The 13,405-nt window shown below is 42.4% G+C and overlaps 1 protein-coding gene across 1 annotated transcript in view; it reads right to left on the reverse strand.

Moving 5' to 3' along the window:
* The window catches only part of colq (collagen-like tail subunit (single strand of homotrimer) of asymmetric acetylcholinesterase), a 122,525-nt gene that overhangs the window by 17,694 nt on the left and 91,426 nt on the right, over positions 1-13,405 (reverse strand). The window contains exon 12 of the mRNA XM_041183344.1: positions 6,688-6,784. Within this exon, the coding sequence (XP_041039278.1) occupies positions 6,688-6,784 (97 nt within the window). The remainder of the gene's footprint in view (positions 1-6,687; positions 6,785-13,405) is intronic.

Genomic DNA, 13,405 nt, shown 5'->3' on the forward strand with positions numbered 1-13,405 from the left:
ATGCCTTTGTTCCCACTAGTGTTTTTGAAGATGATGTGGGGCTGCCTTGCCAGCTTGTCTATTGGCAGGTGAGACGCCCATCACCTGGATTAAATTCTGCCCCCTGAATCTAATTCTTGCTCTTCTGAGCCAAGATCTTTCCTCACTACTGTCCTGTTGTTATCCTTTAATATCAGGCTACCCCTCCACTCCCTTTTGTTTACCCTCTTGAAACATCAAATAATCTGGAATATTTAGTCTTGACCTTGATCACCTTGCAACTATGTCTCTGCAATGGTTATTAGATAAACCCATTTATCTTTCTTTGTGCCATTAAATTACCTACCTTGTTGCAAATGTTCTGTACGTTCAGATAAAATGCCTCTAATTTTAATGTGTCAATTTTCCCTGCCTTAAACTTATTCACTGATACACTATTACCATTAAACTCTTGGTGCCTTTGTAGTAATTATACTTCGATAAGCATAGGATTGTAGCTTTAAGAATAATTCAGTGTTGTAAGATCACATGATCTGTGTAAATCAATGAGTTAACAGCACGGGGAACCTCTGCAGCAGAATTCTTCTTTAGTTATAGAGTTAGGTGCACACATGTAGCTGCTGCTGCTGATGCTGTCTTGTAAGTGAAGTTCAATATTTTTACCAAGAAAAGTTGCCTGGAAAATCAACTCCATAACAAGCATCCTGTCACATTCTGCTTATCTTTACTCAAATTGCTACACTGCTCTATGGCCTTGACTTTTCTCTTTAGATGCGTAATTTTCCGCTCATCTGAACCCTCTCTCCCACTACCCTCCACCCCAACATACCTTTTTAGTTTGAAGCCCTATCTACAACTCCAGTATTTAATTTGCCAGAACAAAGTACCTGGATCTGCAGCTTAAGTGCTGTAAGCTGCAGGGCTATGGGCCGGGTGCAGGAAGGTGGGATTAGAAAGGGCACCTGGGTGTGCTCGGGCTGGCATGGACAAGATGGGCCAATTGGCCTCCTTCTGTGCTGTAACTTTTCTATGGTTTCTAACACCGTTACTAGCCTGGTTTAAGTGGAGACTGTCAAAGCTCCGTGAATGAAAATTCCCGTCTCCCACAGGAGTCTTTCAACCACACATTCGACTCTCTGCTCTATTTGACCCTATGGTAATTTTCACATGGTTCAGGTTGTAATCCAAAGACAATAGACAAAATGTTATGGTACCCTGCGGGCAGGTTTGCAGGCATATGGGGAAGGACCGCTCAAATTCCCTCAGCAGAACATCATCCTCATTTTATTTACGCTGTTGATTCCTACATGGGCCACAATCACTGGATCATTCTCCTTTCATTCCACTTCTCCAGCCACAAGTAGATGTCCCTTACTTTGACACCAGGCAGGCAACAGAATCTTCTAAACTCCTGGTTATGCTACTGAGAACAACATCTATCCCCCCAATTATAAAATCCCATACTATCACATTCCTTTTCACTCTCCCCACTTCAACATAGTCAGCATGGCTTTGTCAGAGGTCATGCCTAACAAATTTGATTGAATTTTTTGAGGAGGTACTTGGTGTGTAGATGAGGGCAGTTGATGTAGTTTATATGGATTTCAGCAAAGCCTTTGACAAGGTCCCACATGTGAAAGTTATAAAGAAAGCAAATGCACATGGGATAAAGGGTAATTTGATAAGGTGGATTCAAAATTGGCTTAATTGTAGGAGACAGAGGGTGATGACAGAAGGATGCTTTAGTGACTGGAAGCCAGTATCCAGTGGCATACCACAGGGATCTGTGCTCGGTCCCCTACTATTCATCATTTATATAAACGTCATAGATGGCTATGTGGGGGGTAGGATTAGTAAGTTTGCGGATGACACAAAGAATTGGCTGGGTGGTTAATAGTGAGGTTGAGTGTCTTGGGCCACAGGAAGCTCTGGACTGGATGGTCAAATGAGCAGATAAGTGACAGATGGAATTTAACCTTGAAAAGTATGAGGTGATACACTTTGGAAGGAGTAATTTGAAAAGGAAGTATTCAATGAACGGCATGACACTAGGAAGTTCTGAGGAACAGGGACCGTGGCGTGTGTGTCCATAGATCTCTGAAGGCGGACGGGCATGTTAGTGGGGTGGTGAAAAAGGCATACGGGACACTTGCCTTTATCAATCGAGGCATAGATCACAAAAGTAGGGAGGTCATGTTGGAGTTGTATAGAACCTTGCTGAGGCCACAGCTGGAGTACTGTGTGCAGTTCTGGTCACCACATTATAGGAAGGATGTGATTGCACTGGAGGGGGTGCAGAGGAGATTCATCAGGATGTTGCCTGGGATGAAACATTTAAGTTATAATGAGAGGTTGGATAGACTTGGGTTGTTTTCGTTGGAGCAGAGAAGACTGAAGGGCGACCTGATTGAGGTGTACAAGATTATGAGGGGTATGGACAGGTTGGATAGGAAGCAGCTGTTCCCCTTAGTTGAAGGGTCAGTCATGAGGGAACACAAGTTCAAGATGAGAGGCAGGGAGTTTAGGAGGGATGTGAGGAAAAACTTTTTTACCCAGAGGGTGGTGACGGTCTGGAATGTGCTGCCTGGGAGGGTGGTGGAGGCGGGTTGCCTCACATCCTTTAAAAAGTACCTGGATGAGCACTTGGCACGTCATGACATTCAAGGCTGTGGGCCAAGTTCTGGTAAATGGGATTAGGTAGGTAGGTCAGGTGTTTCTCACATGTCGGTGCAGACTCGATGGGCCGAAGGGCCTCTTCTGCTCTCTGTGTTTCTGTGAATGGTTTCCTGTAGCACAGTGCCATGCACAGTTTGCCCATCCACCCTGCAATCTTTCCCTTATCCACACAGGCAACAAAAACCTTGTACCCATTGGACAAGAGAAAAAACTGACCTCCTGCAACACTACACCTTAAGTCTCCTTACCTGTTTAATTCACAGTAATAGTCATATGAACAAGGAACAGGAGTAGACCATTCGGCCCCTCCAGTCTGCTCTGTCATCCAATAAGGTCATGGCTGATCTGATAGTAACCTGAAATCCTACCCCTGATATCACCCCCTTGCTTAGCAAAATCTATCCACCCCTGCCTTAAAAATATCCAAAGGCTCGTGACCCTCAAAGAAAAAAATTGACTTAATCTCCGTTTTAAATGGCCAACCCCTTATTTTTAAACAGTGACCCCTAGTTCTACATTCTCCCACGAGAGGAAACATCCTCTCTACATCCACCCTGTCAAGACGCCTCAGGATCTTACATGTTTCAATCAAGTCGCCTCTTACTCTTCTAAATTCCAGCAGATACAAGCCTAGCCTGTCCAACCTTGCCTCGTAAGACAAACCACCCGTTCCTGGTCTGGTAAACCTTCTCTGAACTGCTTCTGACGCATTTACATCCTTCCTTAAATAAGGTGACCAATACTGTACACAGTACTCCAGATGTGGTGTCACCAGTGCTCTATATAACTGAAGCATAACTTCTTTACTTTTGTAAGGAATTTAATTCCCCTCGCAATAAATGATAACATTCTGTTAGCTTTCCTAATTATTTGCTATATCTGCATACTAGCCTTTTGTGATTCATGCACGAAGATACCTTTGCATTTCAGAGCTCTACAGTCTTTCACCATTAAGATAAGATGTTTTTCTTTTATTTTTCCTGCCAAAATGGACAATTTCACTATTTCCCACATTATACTCCATTGGCCAAATCTTTGCCCATTCACTTAACCTATCTATATATTTTTGTAACCTCATTATATCCTCTTCACAACTTACTTTCCTACCTATCTTTGTGTCATCAACAAATTTGGCAACCATCCCATCCATCCCTTCATCCAAATCATTTATATAAATTGTAAACAGTTGAGGTCCCAGCAATGATCCCTGTGGCACACCACTCGTTACATCTTACGAACCTGAAAAAGACCCATTTATGCCTCCTCTCTGCTTCCTGTTAGCCAGCCAATCTTCTATCCATGCCAATATGTTGCCCACTATACCATGAGCTTTTATTTTCTGCAATAACCTCTTGAAATCTAAGTACAGCACATCCATCCTTTATCCACAGCACGTTACTTCCACAAAGAACTCCAATAAGTTGGTTAAACATGATTTCCCTTTCACAAAACCATGTTAACTCTGACTAATTACCTTGAACTTATCCAAGTGCCCTGCTACAGCTTCTTTAGTAATAGCTTCTAACATTTTCCCTATAACAGGTGTTAAGTTAACTGGCCTGTAGTTTCCTGCTTTCCGTCTCCCTCCTTTTCTGAATAATGGAGTTACATTTGCTCTCTTCCAATCTAATGGGACCTTCCCCAAGTCTAGGAAGTTTCAGAAAATTATAACCAATGCATCAACTATCTCACTAGCCACTTCTTTTAAGACCCTAGGATGAAACCATCAGGACCTGGGCACTTGTCAGCCTGCAACTCTAACAATTTAGTCAGTGCCACTTTTCTGGTGATTGTACTTTTCCTGAGTTCATTCCTCCCTTCCATTTCCTGAATTATAGCTGCTTCTGGGAGGTTACTTGTATCCTCTATAGTGAAGACTGATGCAAAATATCTGTTCAATTCATCTGCCATTTCCTTGTTTTCCATTATTAATTCCCCAGACGCACTTTCTATAGGACCAATGCTCACTTTGTTAACTTGTTTCTCTTTCAAAATATTTATAGAAAGTTTTACTATCTGTTTTTATTTTTCTGGCTACCTTTCTCTTTAACTCTAATTTTTCCCTTCTTATTAGTCTTTTAGTCATCCTTTGCTGTTCTTTATATTCTGTCCAATCTTCTGGCCTTCCATCTAACTTCCTAACCTAAGGGGTCCCTCTGCCTCCTGAACCAAAATGTGCAGTTAACCCTCCCCCTCCCTAATGCCTCACAATGTCTGCAGCCCATTCTGCAGCTCAACTACCCAGAGCTGACATTCCTCGAGATGCAAACAGTAACTGTAGACATTGCTGTATGGGATTGTAATGCTCTCCACAAACTCCTACATGCTGCAGTTTCAGCACACAACCTGCACTGTCATCCCTATATAATGCTATTTTGCTTATTTAATCAATTAAGGTTTATGTATTTAATCAACTTAGCCTATAGTTTTACTTTGCTTAACTAGTTACTTGGTGTACTTTAAGTTATAGGTAGGTTAAATTACACGAACCACTCCAATTGTTGGGGGCAAAAGCAGCACCTCCTTTCCCCTCTGCACAGACAGGATTTTCCCCCCATAGGAGGCGAAGTTGAAATGTGGGCGCCTCCGATCGGCACATCCAATTGGGGGTGTGGAGCCAATTAAGGCCCGCTTAGCATGACATCCGCACGGAAGCGCTATGCGCTCCTTGTGTGGGCAGGGGGGGATGGGGGGAATCCTTAAACCTGAGAGTGCGCTCTTTCGCACATGTGCATGAAAGAGCGCACTCATCTCCCTGAGGCTAAGTGCTGCCTCAGAGAGATCGCCTTTACAGTAAAAAATATTAAAAATGGAAAAAAAAAATTCCCTGACATGTCCCCTCATGTGACAGTGTCACATGAGTTGGGACATGTCCATAACTTTTCAAAAAACTTTAATTAAATTTTTTAAAACCTACATGAAACCTCATCCTGCCCGTGGATGAGGTTTCATGCTTTTTCCAATTCCCGCCAGGGCTCCCAGCCTGCCCACCAACCTTAAGGTCAGGTCCATTAATTAATTAAATGATTCTGTCAATGGCCTCAATTGGCCATTGACAGGTTGGTAAGCACGCAGCTGATTTTGCTGTGCCCCCACCTACATGAAAACTTAAATGAGGCGTGATGATGATGGGAGTTCCACCCGATGTCACCACGCGTCATTTTATGCGTCAGCGAGTGGGCCTCACCCCCCCGCTCGCCAACAGGAAAATCCTGCCCAGTGTAAACATTTATTTTAAATGAGTTAATGCTTTCACTAAAATAGTGCAGGAAGGTCAGACAAGTATAATTGTCCACTAACAGGCAACAGCAATGCAGCGATTTTTGCTGTCAAAGATGATCTAGCATTGCAGTGAGGAAAACAGGGTGTTTGGGACCACAGTGAACAGGACAAGCAACTCTGTATCTCCATAATCAATCAGATTTAAATTGATAACCTAAGGACTGAGAAAGAAGTATAAATTAGAATGGGGGAATTTAATGTCAAATCAGGTACAGAAAAGAAAGGAAGTAAGAGAGGGGAAACAACACTAGATCAAGAGAGAAACAAAATGTAGACAGAAAGGAAAAGTAAAAAAAAAAAATGATATTTGACATTTTTAAAACTTCCAAAAACATTTCTTAAAGGAATTGTTAATTTTTACTGCCAGAGAGGTTGTTTGGCAGTAATTAACACACATGCCATTGTTAAGTGGGTACTTAGACTGAAATGGACGAGTTTTAACTTTTTGTGGTGAGTTGAGCTCATGCCTCCTGCATAAATACAGCAACTTACAGCATTCAATGCTTTCAATAGTGAGGCAAACAGAAAGATGCTGTTTCCATGAAGCTAACAGTGGAGCAGCACAACCCAGAGAGCAAGTTTTGGATATCTGAGTTTAGCCATGCATCTACCCAATTGCCTGAAGTTGATGTACCATTTATGCATAATTAACAGTGAGCACCATTAACCTCACTCTTATTTTGAGACCAATATCATCTCATGCTTTAAAACAATTGTTTGCCCCATAAATTAATGTACAGAGTTTCTTACCTGATGTCGATACCCCAGGTGGACCCAAACGACCAGGTGGTCCTGGTGGACCTGAAGGTCCCATAATTCCAGCTGGACCAATTTCTCCTTTTAGTCCCTTATAGATAAAGAAAATATATTAATGTGACACAATAGATTCCTTTTGGAAATTAAACATATCTGATAAAGTAAGTAGGTTATACATCTACATCACAAATCATCTTGAAATGAAGTCCACATTACATTTCTAATAAACTAATAAAATCAATGGCTGTTGTTTTATTTTCTCTTTATTCATTCTCATCATATTATAGGCATAACATTAGGCAGATATTATAGGGGTGTTTTTGCAAGATTCCACTGTTGGTGTGGAGATTCACGAGATGTGAATGTGGGGTTATAACTCTATAGCTCCAATTTTCCAAACGCGCTTGTAGCTAGTGGACAAGTTCCCAAAGCTGCTCTGTAGCCTTTGGGGTCTAGATATAGTTATGGCTAGTTTCAAGTAGATTGGTGAATCATCATAAACATAAGCATAAGGAAGAAAATAAGGAATGTCCTGTGTTCTCACAAATCATTAAGCAAATGTTAGGACATGGCATCCACCTTTGGCTTAGATGAATAGCACAGAAACAAATGGTTGGCCCTCCTGTCAACTATGTTTCAATGCCATCTCATTGTATGAGAGATGAAAGGTCTAGGACTTGCAAGTGTTTCCAGCAAAGATATTTTGGCCTAATGCACGTTTATCAGGATTAGCCCCATGTATAGGTAGCCGGACTTTTAAATTCTCTGCAGCTCACCAGCTGGCTAAAACGTCATCTACAACTCTCTCATAAATGAATTCATTGGATATATCTACAAATAAAAAGTTCTCAACACACAATGGGTAATCCATCAATAAATAAACACTCAGCACAAGGACTAAAATAATTGAAGAGAGCATTCAGTAGAGCGTATACTCGACCACACTGTGTGAACTCAACATTACTACAGTTATGCAGCTCTTCCTTTTCTCTGTCTGGTTGATGCTATCAAAATAAAAAGCTGAAAAAAGGAATTTTGTATTAAGAGCTTCCATCTCACCCAGGATGCTTCAGGCCAATCCATATCCAACAATTTGATCTGAAAACTCTGCTCACATTTTGACAGCTGTGACAAATTCCACCTCAGCAGCTGAGACAATTCATAACATCCTAACTAAACCAACCTACAAGATTCTAAAAAAATAGTCAAATTGCCCCATCTCTCAATGTTAACAGGTCTTTTTAAAAAGTTCCATGATCCAGATTTACATCTTTGCTAAAATCCAATCAGTTCTTCCTTGGGCCACATCCTATCTATGTACCCAAGTGTTTTGGAAATTTGTCCATTATTTTTTGAGATATATTGTTTACAGGCAAACAGACTAATGGGGCAAGAAGGTTACTTCCGCCCAACCTTTGTGATGGAGGTATTAATTCAATTTAATTTACATTTAGAAAACATTAGGGGCACGAAATTTGGATCTCTAGCATTGCTGTTAAGCAAGCCGGTGGTCCTCTGAGTGGGATGTAGCAGAGCCTTTGCCCATTTCTGGCATGGCCTGCATGGTGTCCCATGGAAGGGTGCTCACATGCATGTCCACTGCATGTACCTGAAGCCTCCCAGCTGATGCTGCCATGACATCAAACAGCCATAGTGACCAATTTGATGCTCTATTTACAACTTGGACCACACAGAACCATTCATATTTGCTGTCACTCACCAAAGAACATCTCTTCTGCTGTAAGGCAGGTCCAGCACTGTTATTTAAAGGCCAGGCTCTCAACATGCAGGTATGGCAATTTAGAATAACTTCTGCTATTGCAAATTCTCTGGAAATAGTGTGGGTTGTTTTGGAAGTGTTGTTGGATTTGGCAATGAGTGTTACTGTATCCTTACAGGGAGGGCAAAGGGTTTGGTGATCTGTCCACGCAAAGTTTGCAACAAGGTATGGGGGAGGCAGCTTCAGTGTCTCTAAGTCTGCAACACGACGGAGATGAAACAGAGGCTGCAGAGAGGGCAAGCTCTGCACAACGCCCTCTGCCAGCTTGAAGACAGACTCCTCTATGCTCCTTGACAATAACTGCAGCCTCTCTGACAGGTCAGCCAATGCACCCTATCAAGATCCCTGTAGCAGAATGCATTTGCACCTCATTCCCCTTGGTGAGCTATCACAATCTATCTTTTCCCTTGGCCACTGGCTGCAGTCCACTCATGTCCAGTGACTCACCAGGCTGGATTTTACCTCACCAAACCCACACAGTTGCGGAGGGGCTCTTGTCTTTTAGAGACAGGCGCCCTGGGGCAACTGAATACACTCTGGACACATGGAAAACACAGCTGGGGTCTCTCAAATAGCCGAGGCAAGGGTTCCCCCAGAATTGAGAAGGGGCATAAAGCAGGAACATCCCATCAACCGCAATATTCTCAGCAAACTTGGTTGTCACGGTGTCTTTTGCTGCCAGCCCAACGTTGCGGGGAACCATCTCCTCCATAGAGTTCAGGAGATGCAGGCATGTCTGTCCAGAGCCACTTCTGCTCAGTTCCTTCCTATTTTGTGACAATTTATGCTGCAGACAGGGGGTAGAATGTCAATGATTATGTTGCACAGTGTTTGGGTGTAGTTCCTAACACAGCTGAGTAGCTGGAAGTATATGGAATCAGCAGGAGCTGGGTGTGAGGTTAGCAGCATTGCTAGGTGTGTGAAGGTGAGGTGGAGATTTTTAATTTGTCCATGAGAGCCGGGCACCACTGGCTAGACCAGCATTTATTGCCCATCCCTAAATGCCTTTTAGAAGGTGGTGGTGAGCTGCCTTCTTGAATCGCTGTAGTCCATGTGGTATAGGAACACCCACAGTGCTATTAGGGAGGGAGTTCCAGGATTTTGACCCAACGATATTGAAGGGATGGCGATATGTTTCCAAATCAAGATGGTGTGTGGCTTTGAGGAGAACTTGTAGGTGGTGATGTTCCCATATGTCTGCTGCCTTCATCCTTCTAGGTAGTAGAGGTTGCAGGTTTGGAAGATGCTGCTGAAGGAGTCTTCCTAAGTTGCTGAAGTGCATCTTGTAGATGGTACATGCTGTTGCCACTGTGCATTGGTGGTGGAGTGAATGTTGAACATGGTGGATGTGGTGCCAAACAAGCAAGGTGCTCCTTCCTGGATGGTGTCAAGCTTTTTGAATGTTGTTGGAGCCACACCCATCCAGGCGAGTGGAGCGTATTCCATCACACTCTTGACTTGAGCCTTGTAGATGGTGGACAGGCTTTGGGGATTCAGGAGGTGAATTACTTGTTGCAGAATTCCCAGCCTCTGACCTGCTCTTTTAGCTACAGTATTTATAGTCCAGTTCAGCTTCAGGTCAACAGTAACCCCCAGGATGTTGATAGTGTGAGATTCAGTGATGGTAATGCCATTGAATTTCAAAGGGAGATGGTTAGCTTCTCTCTTGTTGGAGATGGTCATTGCCTGGCACTCTTGTGGCATGAATGTTACTTGCCATTTATCAGCCCAAGCCTGAATATTGTCCATGTCTTGCCGCATATGGACATGGACTGCTTCAGTATCTGAGGAGTCGCAAATGGTGCTGAACATTGTGCAATCATCAGCGAACATCCTCACTTCTGGAAGGATGTTCATGGAAGGAAGATCATTGATGAAGCAGCTGAAGATGGTTGGGCCTAGGACACTACACTGAGGAACTCCTGCAGCAATATCCCAGGGCTGAGATGATTGACCTCCAACAACCACAACCATTTTCCTTTGTGCTAGGTATAACTCAAACCAGTAGGGAGTTTTCCCTCAATTCCCATTTATTTCATTTTTGCTAGGCCTCCTTGATGTCACACTCTGCTAAATGGGAATATCTGGATTATCTGGATGTAAGGTGTGAGTTCTGAGTGCGATGGAATTCTGCTGAGTGAGTGATGGGGATGTGGTATATTATACAACACTTGAGGTTACTGTTGTGGTGAGTAGATGTCATATGAAGATGCATTCACTGAACTTGACCACCACGTGAGGTCATTAGACTTCTTGTGGCACTGTTGCTAGGTCCTTGGGGCTAAATCCTCAGCATTGACCTCCCTGGTCACCTGCTCTCACTCCTTTCTGAGGATTTGACTTGAGGGCCTCCTGCCTCCTGCAGAAACATGAATATTCTTCAGTTGACCTCCTAATCAAAACCTCCAGCACAGTGTACCTAGGAATCCTCTCTCTTCCCTGATGCTTCATTTTTGCAGCTCATCCATGCAGCCAGAATCAGTACAGACAACTAGCAGTGGCTACCTTTCTTGAGTGCAGTTCACCTTTAAAAGGGATACACTGCCTTTAAGAAGAGGAGACTCACTGCATCACATGCTATCTGCACACCCTGTTCGATCCCTGCAGAGCTTGTTTGTTCAAGCAGCTTGCTGTGTAGGTCCCACTTGGGCCAATGTTATAATCAGGTAAATGAAGAGGCAGCACCAAATTTGCATGCTGCCTACCTCCATGTCTCATGGGCACAGGCTGGTTGTCCAAAAAATGGTATGTGCCAATTATTAGCTCAAGCTCATAAAATGAGTAACGACGTAGCTGATTCCAGAGAAATCACCTGCAGATAAAAGGAACCATCAGATTAGAAAATAGTGAATATAATTCCTCTGTTCAAGAAATGAAATGAAAGTCGCCATAGCCCAGAGCACCATTGGCTACTCTCTCATTAGAGATGACTGGTGGTGAGTTTAACCTGAGGATCACCACACCTCAGGTGAGGTGTGTGGTTGAGAAGGCAGGGTCTTTATGGATGACCTCAGCCCGTATGGGGATTGAACCACGCTATTGGCGTCACTCCATCACAAACCAGCTGTCCAGAAAGGAGGGAGACTGATAGCAGAAAACCTCAGGTTAGTTGGTTTAATATCTTTCATAGGGAAAATGCTAGATCTATTTTTGAGGATATAGCTGCATCACCATGCTAAGTTAATAGTTATGACAGATCTATTGTCTGGTACATTACTTGCTGAACTGTGTGCTCGCTTTGTTCTCCAATTTATCCTCCCCATCTTCTGTTCTGCTGATATGCAACCGGTATTACCTGCTACACCATTGTTCTGGGGCAGTAAGCCTGTCTGTACTTTCCACAGATGTGGTAATGCTTTTAAACTTTATTAAATTCTCTAACCTCAGGTCTGACCTGAAATTAAATATTCCCCTTTCCAATTTGATGCAGTATGTAGCACAATTTCCTTATTATCAACCTCAACAATCAAGGAACAGACTTTTAATTCACTCTTCAGATGATCCTTGCTAATCATCCTTTCTGGATGGGGTAAGAATTCTCATCCGGTGCTAAGTAGAGAGGAATGTTCTTTTAATATTTTCTGCTGACGTAATACTACGTTTTACTTTATTGCTAAAATTAGTAATGAAAGAAAAAGCTTCATCTATAATCCATTTTACTGTTCAAAACATTATAAAGTGACAGTGTCTGCAAAAAGCCTCCCTTGTTTTTAATGCTACCCATTCAGCCTATTTATGTACCATTGATTAGGACATTGAAAAAAATCTAAATTCAGACCACTTTAAGATATTTCTAGTTTCAACACTTAAAAACATCCTTTTCTCCCTCTGTCTCCCTGCCTTTAGTTTTTTTCTGGTTACGCCTGGGGAATATAAAACAAGAAATATAATACTGTACCAAGGAAACATGTCAGGGCATGACATCACAAACCTTATCAGGGTTCAACTTTCACTCCAGACAGTTGGAGAGTAAATCATGCCAACAGGTTATTTATGTCTACAAATATGCCAAATTTGCTTGTGATATAATTAAGCTGTGGAAATAGAAATTCAGTGACCTTTTTTGAACAGGAATTATAAGAGGAGTTAGAATCTAAGAGGACATGCTGCAAAAGAATACCAAATCTAGAAGCTGTCTCTGTTGGATGGTCAATAGCTTGTGGTTTAAAATAGAAATGGGAAGTTTTTTTTTCTCTCTCCTGAATTAGTGAAAGCTTTTTGTGGAGCATCCAATCACAGTGCTCCTATATTAAGAAGTCAACTAAAATATGAAAACTCTTTCAGGAAATAGATTGGACTTCAGCATGACTAACATATGGCAGTCTCCTTATAATATCAAGGAATTATTTTGTCTGACTTTCTTTTAGCTCATTAAACCCAAATCAAAATGGTGTTGACCAAAGGTCACAATCCCAAAACTGATGTTCAAACAGGCAATACCTGCATAAAAAACATTTATTCTATAAGATCCAGGGACTGATGTTAACTCTGTGCAAGTGGGTGGATTTTGAACGAGTTAAAGTCTCACCCCTGGATTTGAAACAGTTTACTACCATAATTCAGAATATCTGTCAGGCCAGAATTTTGACATCGGCATGCAGGGCCAGGCCTGGCATGCTAACATATAAAATGACGCGCGGTAATGTCGGGCGTGCATCCCAATGTCAGCATGCGTCATTTAGATATTACATTTGGCGGGCATGCACCAGAGTTGGCTGCACGCTCGCCGAACTGTCAACAGCCTAATAAGGCCATTAAAAACCCAATTAAAGTACCGATTAACACTGCCTTAAGGTTGGTGGGCAGGTGAAGAGCCCAAGTGGCCTTCGTGCTTTTCAGGAAACCTTATCCATGGGCGGGATGAGGTTTCCTGAAGAGGTTTTATTAAATAAATAAATATTTTTTGCACAATTCATAAACATGTCCCAGCTC

The sequence above is a fragment of the Carcharodon carcharias genome, chromosome 3 (assembly GCF_017639515.1).
Source record: "Carcharodon carcharias isolate sCarCar2 chromosome 3, sCarCar2.pri, whole genome shotgun sequence".
NCBI classification, from domain to species: domain Eukaryota; kingdom Metazoa; phylum Chordata; class Chondrichthyes; order Lamniformes; family Lamnidae; genus Carcharodon; species Carcharodon carcharias.